Source organism: Coturnix japonica, unplaced genomic scaffold (assembly GCF_054131305.1).
Source record: "Coturnix japonica strain WE unplaced genomic scaffold, WE-NBRP24 Scf048, whole genome shotgun sequence".
NCBI classification, from domain to species: Eukaryota; Metazoa; Chordata; class Aves; order Galliformes; family Phasianidae; genus Coturnix; species Coturnix japonica.
This window is the reverse complement of record NW_028188951.1, coordinates 746,053-764,022: the sequence shown is the minus strand read 5'-3', so window position 1 is coordinate 764,022 and position 17,970 is coordinate 746,053. Positions and strand designations below refer to the sequence as shown.

Genomic DNA, 17,970 nt, shown 5'->3' with positions numbered 1-17,970 from the left:
ATTTATATGTATTTATATATATATTTCAAAGTGGTACATTGTACAGAGGCTTATTCAGCTTCATATACTGCACCACGTAAATACAGCCACACAAACTACTGCTCAGGGTGCCCAGCATGGACACACGTACTGCACACAGGCCTGGCAGCTCTTAACAGCCACCCTGAAGCAACGCAGCCCTTCCCATTAAATAAGGCTTGCATAACTTGGGAGAGGATTAAACTCATATTGCATACATTTCTCACAGCTGTGTTATAAATAAAGTCAGGTTTTCAATTCAGTTTTCATACCAGCAGCTACAGTTTCTCTAATTCCATCCTTTTAGAAATGGCACCTCAATGCTAGAGGACAGACCAGTGTTAAAAGGTCTGTACGCCCAAAGCAACTTAATGTGGCTTTCAATTCTGACTGGTATTTTGTGCTGAATATTCATCATACTGAGCATTTTGTTTTCAGTAAGATACCAAAAAAGAACCCCAGATAGCAATGCAAGAATTGCTATGTTGCGAAACTGTCTATACAATGGCATTCCATCTATGAAACTGCCCAGCAAACACAATAGGACTCCAGCTCCCATCCTAACTAACGGCAGCTTACCATCTCTTCTGCCTGATGCAGAAATTCAGTGAGTACCTGCACAACCAGGTTCTCCCTTCAGTTCACAGCAGAAAAGCAGATTTGATCAGCATCCCCTTCATACTCACGTAAAATGCACTTTTAGAAATTAAATGTACATTATGTTTCAAAGAACATAAAAACCCACGTGTTGCTGGTTTCATTTACACAGAGGTGTATTTCAGACACCTGGGACATTGCCATTTTAGTCACCATTAACAGCCACGTTACATAAGAAGCCATACATAGACATACAAGTTCACTGTGTCTGTTCCCTGAAACAGCAGCTGAGAACTGCTACCACAGCTTAGTGAGCAGGGATTAATTGTCCTAGGACATAGGAAAACCGCAAATGTTAATGTATTTCTTATTCTGCTCTGCTGTCACTAATGCCACTTATGCATTGAAAGCTCATGTTTCCCAGCTTCCCTGCGGTTTTCCCCCAGGCCTTCTACAGCATTATAGAGTCCTAAGGTCTATCAAGGCCATCTCCCATTCATTTCCAAGTGTCAGGTTTTCAGCACTTGCTTTAGCTGCAGCTTACACAACAGTCAGACCCTTCTGGTGTGCCATCTAATGAGTGAAGCATGGGAAGGCTGCAGTGGTTCACTCGGGAACACAAGAATGCTAGAAGTAATGTTAAGTTCACAGGTACAGACTACGCACTCACTGGTTTGCTTCAGTACAATATGTCACTTTTTTTTCCCCTCAGCTGTTATAAACAAGCCTAGATGTTGTCCTATAAGGTTACTGAGCTCAGCATATGCCATATTGATTGTTATAGGCCTCTTCAAATCTTATCCAAATACCTATCTCACTTGACAGTCTACCTGGTTAAGCCTGGCTGTGCTACCAAACACACCAGCAAGCACACAATGAGTCTGAGGGCCTGCAATGAGGCCAAGTACAGTCACAGGGCCCTTCCTGCACCACGGGACACCCTGAGGATGGTGGGACCAAATCTGTGCCTGGCTGTGCTGGCGTAGGTCAGACCCAAACCTGTCCCAGATCACCACATATATACACAGTATTAATCCATGAAAAGCAGCCTGGGGATGCTTTATTTTTAATCATGAGTCATTACTAATATTTTTACATATATTCATAAAAATCTATTGTCTGTAAGGAAGATAATTCAGAGCTTTCAGTTGAAAATTTTAGAATGGAAACTTGGCTGGCAACCTCCTTTTATTTGTATAATGCTTCAAATTAATTATCTGGGCAACAGTTGGGTTACAAAGAATACGACTGTGTTTCCCAAGAAGAAATATAAGAATCGGGAAACAGATGGAAGTTTGTGTCTAAGCGCTCCTGTTTTGCAGTGATTGATTCAAACCTCACCTGGCAGAGGTGTGTCTGTGCCCACATATGCAGTCTGTGCGGAGCAGTGCTGCTATTTTTGGGGTAGGGATAATTTCCCATCGAACACTGAATTTGTTTCTGTTCAAACAAGGTGGCCTCTAGAGGGCAGCATGAAATCAGCATTCAATGCCCAGGAAAGCCGTGCTCTAACAAGCCTTTATGGTGAATTTACACAGGACACACACTGAGAGCAAGGATGGCTACTTAGCATTACAGTAAATCTGAGATTTTCCTGGCATTTTAGCACTGCAGTTAAGTGAGGAGTCACAGCTGGCTGAGTTCTCTCATTCTGGCCCCCAGACTGGCTGTCCTACTTGAACGCTCATAAACAAACACGCTTCCTGGGCACTGGGTCACTATAAGCATCAGAAACGCCTGCCTGGCATGCCATGCCATTCTGCATGGAATACATGTCATCATTGCATAGGCTGCTTTGAGCCATTGAAACCTGGCTGGCTTGTTAATTTCAAATGCAGAGTGCATGACATGACAGGAGATTTAAACAAAAGCTCAGTTTAGTACTTTAGGATCTTTAAAAAGGAAACACATTAGGAAGCCTGTTATCATCCTAAGAAACTTTCCTGTTTTTAAATATACAGGAGAAAAATCCGTACAAAAAGAAATTCATTGCCATTAAATGTACAGCAAGGATTAGAAGCAGAGTATGCAACAAGTCTTCCCCATGGAAATAAAACAAAGTATATTGCTTTTTTCCCCCATCTTTAGCTCAAATCCCTGTGCATTAGGTCTTGGAAACAGTTTCAGTTTGGAGTCAGACTGGATTTTATCTACCACCTGTTTCACAGCCCAGAGAAATACTGGTGAACTAACTGGCCCAGCCTGCAATTAGACCAGCGGCAGAGCTGTAATTAACCCACCTGCCCCCTCCACTCAGGCCCACACCATGGCAAGTGCCCTTCTGGAGCTGCCACAATACTCCTGGCACCAGGCCGGACCTATAAACACGGGCATTTTTGGCCACCAAAATACACACACAGCTGAGCTCTGGGCACTTGGCCACACTCACAGCAACACCGTTCCTGGAACACAGACAGACCTTGTAGCTGCTTGTCCTGTTCCTGGGAGCAGGCAGGCAGTGCTATCTGGGCCTAATGGGAATCACCACGCTTATGTAGTCTGTTACATCAGATCACTGAATGTCATCTGTAAACTAGAGAACTGGGATAAACAATGAGTTTGGCTTGGCTTAATTTCCCCCAAGACAGAACCTAAGCCTTTTAACCCAAATATTTGTTCACTGATGAATCCACAAAGCTCACACATCAACCACTGTACTGATTGCGATGGATCAATTGCTCAGTCACAGTGACCTACATTTCATCGCGTCAATCATCTTTATTGCTGCTGACATCTAGTGGCAACACTGAGCTGCAGTTCAGAATTCCTGTCAAACACTCTCACGTTCTCTCAAGCCAGAATAAAGGGAGAATTCCTGGGGCAGGAATGCACTGTGCTCAGTGAGAGGCTGGGATCATTCCTGAGTTCCAACTGAGAATGCCAACACTGCCCAGAAGTAACACGTATCTTTGTGAGCTGTTTGCATATTCCATGCTCTATAAGGACCTACATAAACATTTTCATATGGAAGGAGAAAATAATCAACTGATCTGGCACGAATCTGCTGAGCAAAGCACATCCTTATTTAACTCTTCTCATTAAGATCATGACTGCTGTGAAACAACTTTTCATTTAACAACCTCCCCTAAATACACGTGTGTGGGAAGCACGTGGATCTAAATACATTACCTCTTAGACTGTGCAGTCAGCGCAAAGTGAACAGCTATTTTAATATAGTTTTCCAGTTTGTGCTGCACGATGGATGAGAAACACTGAGCTCAGAATGCACAGGCTAAGCACAGTGGTCCCTATGGAGGACCAGGAAAGCAGGTTACAACTGCAGTCTGGCAGTATTTGTGCCTGGGGATCTATTTGAACCTGGAGCTCTGCTTGCCACGGGTTTCAGCTGCTTTGGTGATGGTAGGGACTGCCTGGGACCAGCAGACCTGTAACTGACACCCTGCTGGTCTATTGCAGCTGCTGAGGACACGTGCCACGTACTGCAGGACCTGTCCCTGCCAGCACTTCCCATGGGAATGAAAGCAGCAGCAGAACAGAGAGGCTGCTTTGCACAGGCTGCTGGTCTAGACACACACAGTGTATCTGATCTATCCTGAACACACCATACCTGCCGCTAGTGCATACATGGACCTGTGGTGCAGGATGCACCACACCCAGTGTACAGCGTAAACCCAGCAGTGGGCCTTAACATGGGGATTTTCAAACGTTACCTCTGCAATGTCCGTCAGCCGAGGTGGCAGCACTGATGGGTATCAATCAGCCACAGCCCCGCACCACAATGCCTGCTTCCAGCCTCGCTCCTGGGCTGGCACGGGAACGTTACGAGGGGACGGGGAGGAAAAACCCCAGTGAAGAAGTTCTGTGGCTTTAAAAGAGCTCTCCTGCTCTGCTGAAAGCAAATGGTGTGGGGTTCTGTGGCACCAGGCTCTGTGTTGGGAGGGGGAAGGCTACCACGCACAGCGGTTAGAGCAATAGGTAAAGCACTGTTCTGGTATTCTGTATCAATGTTTTGCAGGCCTGGCAGTGGTCACAGTTGATGCCTACAAGCACTGGATATTCCACAAGTTGAAGACGGAATACTGACTTGTTTACCTGAAGATAATAGGACTTCGGGGGTATTTCCTCAGAGAAAATATAAATTTTAATATAATTTCATAAGCTTTGGAGGTTAGCTTGTCTTGTAGCTTCAGTGATATCAAACTTCTTTGAGTAGGAGCTAGATAGAAAGCTGTTTAGTTTTTGCCAGCATATGTAAAACAAGACTTTTCTATCTGCATTGTAGATTGTTTGTGGACACTTCCAGATTCTTGTGCTTTCTGCAGTCATTCTGGGGACTTGAACTCTCATTGATATCAATAGAGGTTCCATGAACAGGACATCTGCAGGATACCAAGTGTAGAAGCCCACGGTGTGGTTTGGAGTAGTGAACTGCTTTAGTTTGGAGATGACTGGGGGAGACGGGAAGAGCAACTGTACATTAAGGGAACAATTACAGATCTTCTTCCCAGTGACATCAATGAGAGATTTGCCTTCGACCTTCCACAGAAGAATTAGCTTTAATTTGGGACAGCAAAGGGGTTTTTCAAAAGCATTAAAAGCCAGCGGGAGCTCTTTCAGCAGCTCCTTTCACCTTTAAAAACCCTCACACCAAAAGTGGTAGCTAACGTCATGAAATGGAAGTAAATAAAATGCATTTTCATTGCTGTTTGAGTTACACAATTCTTGTTTCTTGATTTGTTAGTTGATCTGAATTGATTTAATCTGTACAGAGACCAAAAATCTGGTCAGCAACTCATTGGTAAAGATGTGAAATATAGCCACAAAGCAAGCAGTGTGTAGGTATAGGCCCTAGGCAGTGAACAAAGCTAGATAATGGAGGATTACTGCCTACATCTGTACATCTTTTGTGTCTGCGCTGACCAAGCCAACGTCCAATTCAGCATTTAACAGCAGATGACAAATAAGCTCAAGACCAGCTAGGACACAGTCACCAGACATCAGAAACCTCACCCTGTCTGTGTGGAGCACCGAGCACATTGCTGCTGCTATTCACAACACCAGGGCTACTATTACACTAGGATGGAGCTGCACAGGGCACGTTCCCCCTGAGCCACCAGTCACATCTCCTCTCACTGGTCCTGCAGCACCAGCTGCCCTGAGATGCAAAGGAACCTCCTCACAGGTTCAGATCTACTCAGTGCATCAAAAATGACTCCTTGTATCAGCTGGTTTATCAGCACAAAAACCAGGCTCTTAATTTCACTTCGGCCTCATAAACAGAGCCTAGCAACTTCTATTGGGCTAAGGTATTTCCTTCAGAAACCATCCATGCAATCAGAAAGGCGTTAAAGCCACGGGGATTCATTCCATCACTGCTCTGGTTAGGATTAGCCAGACTCACCATTAAAAAGCCGTGGCTTGTTTTATGTGATTTTACATAGCTTCCATTTCAGCCATTGGATACATCTTTGTACATCTTTCTCTGTTCAGTTTAAGAACTTAATGCTATAAAGTATCTCCTCCTTGTAAAGGAATCTGATTGCCTCTTGGTCTTCATTGTAAGCTGAACAGACCCGGCTGTAAGCCATTGTGTTCCCTGCAAAATAATTTTTCATTTCTTTTTACTGCTCAATCAATCCCTGTTTTTCCAAGATCTTCAGAAATGTGACTTGTAAGATGTTTGCAATACGTTCCTTTTTAAATTCCTCTCACTAATGCAATGTGTAATAGAAATCCTAACCATCCTTTGATTCATTACCCTGCTCTGCATGGATGTGCCTGAGATAAGTTAAAGAAGGAGGACAAGAGGAGCGTGCAGAGCTACACAGATCACAATCAAACCACATAAACACAAGGAAATCAAATGCAAGTGAATCCTACAGACCAAGACAAATACTCCGAACTCCAAGTTTTGGGAACCTCAGTAGCACCAGTATACACTCTGCTGCGTAATGGAAGACTTCAGCAGAGTCCCTCCCTGCCCCACAACAGCCATCCATTCTGAAAGCATTTTGCAGTGCTTATGTTTTGAAGTTTTGCAGTCGAGGTTTCTTAAAGAATTTAGGTGCTGCTTTAAGAAAGAGCTGGTACATCTTCAGCTGCAGACAGCAGAACAGGACCCAGAGGTGCTTCCCCTTGAGATCAAAGGTTATCTGATAGTAGCCAAAACACCCACAGGCAGTCCAGGTTACATTTTCCAAAGCAACAAAGGGAGCTTGGCTTTGTTTCCTCTGCAGATTTGAAGTCCTTTCCTTTGACCAGACGGCATACAGCAGCTTCTCCCATCCTTAGGGCTGCATCCTCTTTTTCTTTTTTGTTTTCTGCCAGTTTTTTTCACCCTTTGAGCACACACGTGCAATGCAAATAGAGTTGAGAGCCAGGTTAGGACAGGGATCCGGTAAGGCACACAGAGCAGCTTGCTGTCTCAGTGCTGTTAGATCACACAGCAGCATTAGCAGTGAGTTCTGGTCATTCCCAGCAAGTGTCATCAGTACCTTTATCAACTCTTGATGTTATCATGCGTATCTTATGGGTTTGAGAGCTTTACAGTATTTTCAAAGTCCATAAATGACAGGATCCAGTATAAAAAAAGGTCAATATATTACTGTCGAAGGGTTGTTTTTCTTCCTTTTTTTATACAAAAATTTAAAAAAGATCAAAATATATCACATTATTTACACGCTGCACTTCATGCTTAGAGATCACTGCAAAAGAACACACAGACAAACACTTCAGTCAGAGACAAATGCTCCGTTACTAATCTTGTGAATATCAAGACTGATAGTCAGATTTTTTTCCATATTAACAGTACCTCCAAATGATTTGGCACCGGATTAAACACGCTAAGGGCATGCTTGCATCCTGAGGGTTTGCAACCAGTTAGTAACATGCTTGCTATCAGTTGGTGGCTTTTCCAGCCTTAGCAAGGTTCCTAGCAGCTGTGCAGTGGGGAGCAGGGCATGGAGGCAGGCAGGGCACTGCTCTCATAAGGCACAGCACTGCTGGGCTGGCACACAGCCCACTGCTGGGGCACAGCACCTAACACAGCTCCTCAGGGCCCATGCAAGGAACTATTACCATTAATCTCACTGTACCTTGTGCCAACATCCTGCTACTGGCAGTCCGTCTGGTCCCTGCAAAACAGAACACATGGATTTTGCTTCTGTTGACTGTGATCTGAGTGTCAGAACCAAAAACCCAAAGCTCAATCCTTAACAAACAATGAAAGCGTTAGCAGCACGGTAAAAGACAACAACCATGCATACCCACATCACTCTATATGCACAGCAGTAACAGTGCAGGCAGTGTGAGCTGTGTGTCAAGCACAACACAAAACCAAATACACTCCAGGATGAAAAATAAACGTTGACACTTCCTTGCAACAAAAAGGTGAACACACATTAAAATCTGGAACCTCAATTAATTCAGAATCTGCTTTAAAAAGGAGTGGTTTTGTGATCAGACCTATGTGTGGACAGCACGATGCTGAAATGTATCTTTTGTTCATACGTGCTTCTTGAGTTGGGGTTGATGCATTTTGTAATGGTATTCTACCTGTGTTCGATGCCATCCTGCAGTACTGAGTTTCTTTAAGAAATCTCGAGTTGCTGAACTGATTGAAATGTGATAGACTGTGGGCTGTGTAAAGGGAGCGAAAAGACTTGGCTTTTTCCAGTGGAGATGCAAGAAGTATATAGAAATGAGAAAGCAGAGTTTACTTAGCAGGAGGAAAACACTGACAAGGAAGGAGCCCTCAGAAGAGGAACGGACTTTTTATGACCAACTTTTCAAGCTACGTTAACAGAAATAGCTGACTTCAGCTGCCTTTTCTGATGCTGGATTTTTTAATGCTATTGGATCTCTGATTGCATGAATTGCTGCATGTCGAGCACACATGCACCAACCCTTCCCTCAGAACCACCTCCAAGTTAACGAGGGGTTGGGAGCCATGAAGACGTGTTTGCAGCAGAGGGAACTGCTAGTGCAAATAGAGGTCAAAATGCATCTTTACATTTTTTACTGTAAATGTCAGCCATCCCATTCTTTTTGTATTCTGTATTGATTTTATATGTAAAATAGCCTATGCCCAATAAAAGAGATGCAGTGATGTAGGGTTACCCTCTCCAGCTACTCCCAGTGTGACAGGTCCAGTTATTTTCAGACTTAACTGTAACATTACAGTAGTTGGAAGCACACAGTTTTCTGCTGACACCAAGCCAGCATTTTGGTCTATGACAATTATTGGCATGATCAGGGGGTGAAGGGTAATGGGGACAACATGCAGAGCGGTTCTGGCACCTGGAGACATCCTGACCTGGTATGTCAGAGCACATCCTAATGCACCAATGGTCACAGGGCCCATTTCCCCAGGCTTTTTCCCCCCCTTCTGCACACTCAAAATACTCATTTTGGCCATGATCAAGCCCCACGTTTCTACCATGCTTCACTTGAATGACTCCAGAACAACCGGTCAGCTCACAAAGGGCTTCACAAGGCACAGCTGAGGCTCACACCCCAGAACTGAACAGAATCACCAAGAACCAGCAGCCCCCTGTGACTGTACAGCAAGGAGAGAAGGAAGACAACACTCCCAGGCAGCGTGCAGCAGCTCATGACAGCTAACAACAACTTACAGCAATTAACCTATCATACACAGGCAGGAAAAAGTGCATCTGTTGCATTAACTGGTCACTGTAATCAGTTATAGGAGAAATCCCCTTCTGCCCTTACAGTGCCTGCGATATAGCTTGACTCTGTGTATTCTGTACAGTTAGCATGGGACATGCTTAGCAAATATAACATCTCTGGGGAGTAAATACGAAGAGCTGAAGCAGGCCTGCTGCTAATAATTGGTTTCTTTGACACATATGAAAGCAATTTAACTTCTTTTTTTTTTCTGAAAGAGAGCTTACTGCCCTTTTGTTTCTCTGAAGACAACTGCAAATCATCTAACATGCAGCATTTTCTATGGTTAAAAAAATGAAAATAAAACAATGACCTCTTTTAGCTAGTCATGCAGAACCCTCTGGATCAGCAAGCAGAGCTTCAGCCTCTCTGCGTAATCAGAGGATTTCAACCTGAGCTCCACAGTGCAGAGCTGACGCAGCAAATGCCCTTTCAATGGCCAAAGGGCCCATGACCTCCATCCACAGCACCCAGAGCTGCTGCACCCAGCTGGTGCACAAGGGGAACTGAACTGGGCCATAGGTACCCAGAGAAACAAGAGCTGATTTTTAGGATCTACTGTTGAAAAGAGTCAAGCAGCCCTGTGTGATCTCCCACGGCCTACCCTCCTTATTTAAAGGCAGTGGGAAGAAGGCACATCCCAATGGTGTCCTTCTCTGAGTGCCAAAGTGAAATATCTCATTCCAGCTCTGCTGTCTCACATTTCTTTCTCTCCTTGGTGGGATTCGTGCCTTAGGAGGTGGCTTGGCCACAGCAGGACATACACAAACCATGCGAGAAAAGGGAAGAGCAGGTACTGTACCAGTGGGCAGGGCATGCTCACCCCATCCAGGCCTGGCAGACCTGGATCCCCATTGCTGCCTGTAATACTACGATCTCCCTGTTTAAGAAAAAATAACTGCTTGATGAGAATGATAAAGGACACGGGAGTTACTTGAACAGACATCAGTGCCTGAGCAGAAGGAACGGGCTCAGAACTTTGTGCATCCATTTCTGATGACACAGCAAATCAGAGTTGTTTTATGGTGGGGAGTTCACAGACACACAGAGACTGTCATCTGGGAAATATCTTCTGTACTCAAAGCAGAGATTCTCATTTGAAAAAGATGAGGGTTAAATCATCCAGCATGTTGAGAGAGGAAAGGTGATCCATCAGAAACTAAATATTTGTAGCTCACATTCTATCTCCAAGCCAAACAAAGCACAATGAATGAAGGACATTCTTGCTGGTACCGCAGAGTTCCACGACAGCTCTGATGGCTGGCGAGGTGAGAAAGCCATCATGCCTTTGGACAAGAAATGTGTTTTTGGAGAGTCAGAGCAGATAGCTGGCGCTACTAGTTAAGCACAGCTGAACTGTGCTGTAACAGCCACACTGGGCAGTTTCAATAGTTGACACAAATTATTCTTTCATCCCAAAACCGCACAGCATCTTAAGGAATGGTTATCTCTGGTTTCAGTCATTAAATGAACAGCAGTAACTAAAAGGAGGTAACGTTTTACCAGGCCAAATAAACAGGGCAAGTTTTTTTCCTAAGCCGTATCAAAGGTTTGAAACACGGTAGAGAATCCCACCTTCTTCAGACCTGGACATCAAGGCAGGTTTTTCTGGGAAGAGGCTGTCTGTGTACAGCGCAGCACAACAGTGGCCCAGGATGTGTCAGAGAAAGGACAGATCTGAGCTGTGAGCTGCTATCTCAGCCTGAGAAACACGGGAGGTCTCTGATCCCAGAGGCACTTTTTGGCAGCCTCGGGGCTCATACATCACACAGCCTTGGCAGTATTAACATGCTATCAACACCAACCCACTTCCCCAGGCGGGAGAGCTACAGTCAGCATGGTCCCTGCTCAGTCTGGGGGAGATGATGGGATAAAGAACTGACCTGGCTTTCAAATTGCCTCCCATCCATGGCACAGAGTTACTCCCCAATTGCAAATGTACTCAAAATCTAGGCAGGCAGCTTCACCAGGGCACGCTATCTCCTGAAGAGCATTACTGAAGCCCATTGTTCCTGACTGCAATAAGAAGGTCTCTATACAAAGATTCTTTATTTTTACTGCCGTGGCTTGTTCCCATCTGGCCAGTAAGGAGCCCTTAAAGCAAGCACTGAACTTCCAGCAGTGCAGATAAAACAAACCATTAAGAAAAGTGAGAAAACAATAACCATCTGCTCTGATTTACTGCAAACTAAAGATCTACCAAATCCTCCCTCCCTTTCCCAGGCTACAGAGCTGTGTCCCCTTTCAGTCCCTGCAACACACACTTCAGATGAGCAAAGCAGAAGACGTACCACAGGGCAGGGTTGGTCCAGTCCGGGAGGGCCGGGTTCCCCCTTCTGCCCTTTGGCTCCTTTTCTCCCTGGTATCCCTCGCTCACCCTGTTGAAGCAAAAGGAAAATAGTCTCAGGAACAGAGGGGTGGCTGGCAGGGGAAACACACCTTGTTTTTCACTTTGCACAGTTATTGCAGCATCCCACGTTTCAGCCAGAGTTGGGATGTTTGCACTGGTGCAACATTAATGGGGCAATTAAACGACTGAGAGTCTTCAGTTAAAGCAGGATAGCAATAATTTAAGAGGGTAGCTAAGTCACCAGTTAATGCTAGAGACCAGGTTGGTATCTGGCAGCAAGGAGTGTTGGGCAGCCCCTGCCAGCACTGCTGGAGCACCAGCTCCCAGCATGGCACCAGCCACCAGCCAGACACCCTTTTATTTAAGGATCCCTGTAACAAAACCTGACTGGGATCCAGTTTCAAGGTCTATAAACCAAAACTAGCAGTTCTTCCCAACCTGGAGCTGCCAGGCTGCTCCAGCTCCCCCCAAAGTTTGCAGGCTGCCAAGGAGGGACAGACTTGCAGAAAGCCCTTCCAAGCCAGCAGGCATTCATAGAATGTCCATACAAATACTTTGCCACAGTAAAGGTCTTACAGCAGTGAGCCACAAAAACTGGAGATGGAGGGGATCCAATGCTGCAGGACACGAAAGCAGCAGCCAGTCCTGCCCCAGCTCATTTGTCCCCACCAGCACAGCCCACAGCCCACTCACCTTCTCTCCTCTTTCACTCTTCTCTCCCTTTTCTCCTCTGAGTCCTGGGAAACCCTGTTATGGAATTTTTTTGGTGGGAAAAGGGTTGTAAGGTTACTTTGTGCACATCCCAGTATCTCAAATCAACAGAAGCAACCAGCAAAGAATACGGCATTTTCTTTCCTTTTTGTCTTTGTATCTCATGAATTTATTGGGAAAGCTAGTGCTTTAGCTATCCTGCTATTTCATGTATAAGAGATTTTGGTTTTCCTGAATCTGATACAAGCATTCTCAATTAGGACAGAAAGACCCCACAGCACCTTCAGCTGAGCCGTGGTACCCGGTGTGATACGGGACTGCTGTGCAGCGGGAGCAGCCATCCAACAGCTGCCTTGAGTTAAGCCTCTTTCTACTGACATCATCCCATGGATGCCCTGAGCAGGGGAGAGCAATCTATGCAGTGTGAGCTGTGTATATTTGTGAAAACAGCAAGCAGCCTCGATGGCCTTTATGTGTGTGACTGACATTCTAGACATCAGAATTAGCTTTCTCCATACTCACATCTAGTCCTGGCTCTCCCGGCTTTCCCTGCAGTTGTAAAAACAAAAACAAGACAGGTTGGACTGATTTCAGTGCAGCAGGCAGAGATTCCCATCTGGTGACATACTACGCTTGGCGGAGATGGCGAGGGCTGCACACCTGTCTGTGCACTCAGCATTGCCCGTCTGGGCACAGTGTGGCCCCAGGTTGTTCAGGCAGCAACCACTACACCCAACTGCTGTCATCAAATGCTGACAGATGCTAGAAAACAGCAGCTCATTGGAGCTGAGGTTCTGGAGACAAACGTTGGTAAAATGAGCAGTTTAGACTAGGAAGAAGCTTTGGCCATTGATAACCTGGCTTCTATGGAGCTCCAGCAAGGAGGTGATCTAACATAGGCCCACACCAATGATTACCTTTTCTCCTTTGGTACCGGGTAAGCCAATGAGCCCCGGAGCACCAGGGAGACCCTGGAAGACAGTTAAAAGAAAGAAAAAAAATCATTAGGAAAGTTGCTGTAAGGACAGGGTTCTGCCAACAGTCAAATGAGATGTGGGGAAACAACTCACAGCTGGGCCCGTGTCGCCGTGCTCCCCCTTCTCACCGCTGTCACCTTTTTCTCCCTTTGCACCATCCAAACCCTGCAGAAATGAAACACTGGCATCATCCAAGCAGCACATGGGCCTTGGGAACAGCCTGGGGTGGGAAGGTGGTGTAAAAAGGCAGGATTGTGCTGTCAGGCAGAGCAGTGCAAGCATAAAACCCGCTGCACCAACCCCAAACACAGCTGGGACAAGGACAGCCAAGGACAAGGACACCTCCCCGCAGCTCACTCCCTCGCTGCCGTTGTTTCCTCTTGACCAGACCGTACGAGAAATAGTTGAAAATAAAGGTTCCAGTATGTGGGTTTGGAAACTCAGATCCGCATGTGCTGCAGGCTGTCAGGACTCCATAGTGGATTTAAGATCATAAAAACGTATTTGGAAGGAAGAATGGCTTGTTTTCAAAAACACCAACTGCTGAACAACACAATCAAGGAATGCGTTGTCACAAACAGTGACAAAAAAATCAGTCCCCAGAGCTGACAGTCCTTTGTGGTCCTGCAAATAATGCAGTGGCAGCCTGGAAACAGTGGGTGACATTTAATTTATTGACTTACTTTAGGCCCCTGGATTCCTGGAGGACCCTACAGGAAAGACAATGGGTGCATTATAAAAGCAGGATTTAAAAACAAACCCCTACGTCTGCTTCCCAAACCGCTTCTTGCTGAAGTTACGGGCTGACAATGGCTAAAATATTTCTTTTTCAAGACAGGTGGTAGTTTATTTGGTTCTCCTACGTCAAATCAGTGGGAAGGAACTGTAAAAGGCTGCATTGCGTTAACACACAACAATGAAATGCTCTCAGCTCTGGAGGGAGAGCTGTGCAGCAGCGTGGAAACGCTGTGTGGTTGTGAAGCATCACCCTGCACGGTCTCCCCGAGGTGCCCATAGACCAGTGAAGGTCTCTCAGCTTTCCCAACACCCTTGGCAGCTCCTCAGCTTGTTGGAACACTGCAGCTACCAAACACCTCAGAAACCTGCACTGAAAATGACTGTGTGTATTCATGTCACTGCCTACATCCTCTTCTGCTGTAATCAATGGCCATAAAAACAACCAACCAGACCAAGGCGAATTCATGGGAATATCAACACCACAGCAGTGGGGAACCCAAATTGACAGCAGCCCAGATTAAACAGCACAAAACACCCTCTTTCTTTTCACTAATTGCATGGCATAGCTCTGCAGCTCTGTTGCACATGCCAATGTCCCATCATCCTACCATGGGGCCGGGCAGTCCGGGCGGTCCTGGCTCCGGGATGATCTGCATGAAGGAATTAAATGACACATTAATGGGGCTGGGAATGGGGATACCAAGAAAGCAGGCAGCTCAGGAAGGAAAACCTCACACAGCCCAGGACTGCTGTAGCCTGCCCTCTAATTTAATGGAGGTAATCCAGGTATCTGCTAACCAAAGAGGTGTCCATAGAATTTGTAGGTAAATGGAGCTCAGTACGCACACAAATCAGGCTGGCCTCAGAAATGAGAGGCGTGGGCCACATTACTCAGTACATTTGCTAGTTGCAAAATAGATACAATGGAAAATGAGGTCTTTTTCCATATGGACACAAAGAAACCAGCCTTTGTGTTTATAGAAGAAAATCTGAATTAGAGCTCACATGTCATTAATAAACACCTATCAACATTCTTTATTTTTTTTACTAACCATAGGGTGTGAAAACAGAAAAAGCAGCGCAGAAGCCCTATAAAACAGCCCAAAGCACAGCACGTTCTTAGAGCAAAACAGAACGGCAACCAATATCTCAACCACCAAAGCAATGTCTGAAGTACCTATACAGGGCCTGGTAATTTCCCTCATCTTCCCCAATACACAAACCCCATTTATAGAGGCACCCCAAAGTCCTTGTGGAAAAGGGCTCTGCATTGATACACACACCAGCTTCTCCTGCCTTTGCCTCATGGAAGAGGCTGTGTGGTGCCAATTCCTTACGTGGTTGTTCTGCAAACATGGTGATCCAGTGTCTCCTTTGTCTCCTTTTGGCCCATCTGCTCCCTAGAAGATAGGGATTTTGCATTGAAGTGTCGCATCTCCCAAAAAGAACAAGAGAAAAACGCATTTTCTGCCCCTAATTGCCACCCTCCCTTGTTCCAGCAATAGCTGGGGAACCATTTGAGCACAGGAGCTTTTCTCCAGGCTGGAGCAGATATTTCATTCATTCTGAAACAAGCCGCTACCAGCACCATTAGTAAGGAGCACTCCAAGTCCCCACTTCCTCCAGCTGAAGCAGTGTAACACAGACAGTCCACTGCCCAGCTCAACTAAACCCAACCACACAGTGAGTCTTGCAGGAATCAATGCACTGCAGCACAGCAGACGTACCGGTGGACCTGATAAGCCCATTTCTCCTGTCTCTCCTTTCGGTCCTGTGATCCCTGAACTGCCTTGGTCACCCTTTGCTCCTTTGGGACCCTAGAATTTGACAGCAAACAGACATAGGTGTTGAAGAAAACCAACCGAAGCAACAACCAACCGCCCTATTTCTGCCTTTCTGCTGTTTCAGTTTCTTTCCCCCACCAATTCATGAAAACATGTTTTAATGTTAAAACTCACACATACCGATTTTGCAGACGCAGCAGAATTTTGCTTGGCCACTGCAATGAATGCAGCAATTTAAGGTTCGGGAGGTTTACGTCATAATTTGGGACTGTCTCACAAACAACTTGTAAAAGTAGCCCATTTAACTCAGCAGATGTGGACAAGAGCAGCATCTGCGTGCTCAGAGTTGAGTGTTTAACTCGGGGAGGTGCAGCATTGTAGGGCAGAGGGCTTTAGGGGCAGGCTGACATTGGCTTTCACAGGGGCAGCCTCCATAGACATGCAGTTCACTTTAACTCAGCTCCTGGGCACACTCCTGCACCATTGCACCCAGTCCAACCACGCCATGTACCTTTTCTCCATCCAGCCCAGGTGGACCTGGCAGGCCCAGCTCTCCCTGTAGCAACACAAAGAAAGCAGAGCCAACAGTAAATTAATCAGTAAATAAGCACAGAGGAACATTTTGCGAGGAAAGAAGTTACTCATTTATGGTGGTTATGGGTTGAGCATTGGAGGGTGAGGAGCAGCGGTGAGGGTGACACCCAGATTTGATGGGTTTCACAGGCCCAACACAACCTGAGCTGAGGTTGGGCAGCACCAAAATCCTGCCCTATCCCATGTGCTGACACACACTGGTCAACAAGTTAAGTTTTCTTTTATGGAAACTATAGCTGACAGTAAGTTGTTGGTGATCAGTTATGAACAAGGACAGTGGCAGTGCTGCAGGGGCACAAGCACAGGGTGCAGGCACTGCCCCATCATGCTGGTGTGGGGCAGGAGGTAAGCTCACACTGCAACCTGTCACACTCCCAAACCCAACTCAGGCATTTTCACACCCATCTTCTTCTCCCTCCCACCACATGCAAAGTCTTTGGAGGAGGACAAGGACCAAGGGAACAGAGCCCCTCTTGGCTGTTCTTGCTTTTTCAGCTGAAGGAAGATTTCCTTCACCACACACACCCTCATGTCCTGCCCTATTTTAGCAGACATTTCCCCAGCCTCATTACATGACAGCCACTAATGAACACCCAGCTCTCTCAGCAGCACGGCCTGCACGGTGCTGGTCAGCCTTACCTTGGGGCCTGGAGCACCCTGTGGGCCCGGCGGCCCTGGGGGACCTGGTGAGCCCTAGAAAACAGCCAACAGAAGAGACATGAGCACAACTGCTTTGCACTGCACTCTCAGTGCCAGCAGAAACACACCCATGAGCTCAGCCCCTGGCACTGGTGTTGGTGCAAGGGAACACACGCCCCGAGCCATGCAGCAGGCAGGGTGCTGCAGGGTGTTGGTGCAACCCCACATTTGATTGTATTGTTTGCACACTTCAGCAACACCTTCTTCCCGTGCTCTGCTGGGTACAGAGAGCACAGAACACCTTACGTTGTGATTTGCAAGCTATCTCAAACAGCAAACTCACAGTCTCCCAGCTGTGAAACAATCCCGCATCACACCTTCTTTGCCCTTCAAACATTATCATGTTAATCACACTGGAAGCTGCATCAAGCAATCACTTCTCCAAGCTCTGTTCCCATTTATGGTAGACGTGCAAACACACAACAAGCAGAATGCCCATGGCTGAGCAGTGCAGTGTGCTCCCGGCCGTGTCCACATGCACACACAGGGATGTCCTGCAGATGGATTCTGCTGCATCTGCTGGGGCTGCTCCGAGGAGCTCCATCCACAGCCTCCACTCACGGAGCTGCATGCCGTGCTCCTGTCAGAGCAACCCATGCAGACATCTGGCAAATGGTAATTACCACCACTTTGTGTCTCCCTGCAGCCTGTTATAAAACAATTAGGATGGTTCTCAAATGTGTCTGTAATTAAGTATTTATTCTGTTCACCATCTTTTAACTTAACACAAGCAGCAGGGAGAGGCCTGGCAGGCACTGGGGCAGGTTAGCACCCAGGCACTGCACCCGATCCTCTCATTGCCTTCAAAGACATCCAGAGACAATTTACAGTGAAAGCCACTCACAGGGTGGAATAA

At 46.3% G+C, this 17,970-nt stretch overlaps 2 protein-coding genes across 6 annotated transcripts in view; one reads left to right on the top strand and one right to left on the bottom strand.

Annotated features, from left to right (window-relative positions):
* The window catches only part of HNRNPAB (heterogeneous nuclear ribonucleoprotein A/B), a 33,856-nt gene extending 18,447 nt beyond the window's left edge, over positions 1 to 15,409 (top strand). For 2 of the 5 annotated variants that reach the window (XM_015875633.3, XM_015875629.3), the window contains one exon: positions 4,859 to 5,295. The gene's annotated coding sequence lies outside the window, so the exon portion shown is untranslated. Of the gene's footprint in view, positions 1 to 4,591; positions 5,296 to 15,094 lie in introns of those variants that run through there. The other 3 variants (XM_015875631.3, XM_015875627.3, XM_085532074.1) reach the window with 2 other exon arrangements.
* The window catches only part of COL23A1 (collagen type XXIII alpha 1 chain), a 146,726-nt gene continuing 136,281 nt past the window's right edge, over positions 7,526 to 17,970 (bottom strand). Inside the window, exons 19-30 of the mRNA XM_085532091.1 lie at positions 17,055 to 17,108; positions 16,333 to 16,377; positions 15,765 to 15,854; positions 15,375 to 15,437; positions 14,646 to 14,687; positions 13,983 to 14,009; positions 13,393 to 13,464; positions 13,240 to 13,293; positions 12,845 to 12,871; positions 12,305 to 12,358; positions 11,553 to 11,639; positions 7,526 to 7,709 (exon numbers count right to left, since the gene is read on the bottom strand). Coding sequence (XP_085388217.1) covers positions 7,662 to 7,709; positions 11,553 to 11,639; positions 12,305 to 12,358; positions 12,845 to 12,871; positions 13,240 to 13,293; positions 13,393 to 13,464; positions 13,983 to 14,009; positions 14,646 to 14,687; positions 15,375 to 15,437; positions 15,765 to 15,854; positions 16,333 to 16,377; positions 17,055 to 17,108 — 663 coding nt within the window. The 3' untranslated portion in view covers positions 7,526 to 7,661. The remainder of the gene's footprint in view (positions 7,710 to 11,552; positions 11,640 to 12,304; positions 12,359 to 12,844; positions 12,872 to 13,239; positions 13,294 to 13,392; positions 13,465 to 13,982; positions 14,010 to 14,645; positions 14,688 to 15,374; positions 15,438 to 15,764; positions 15,855 to 16,332; positions 16,378 to 17,054; positions 17,109 to 17,970) is intronic.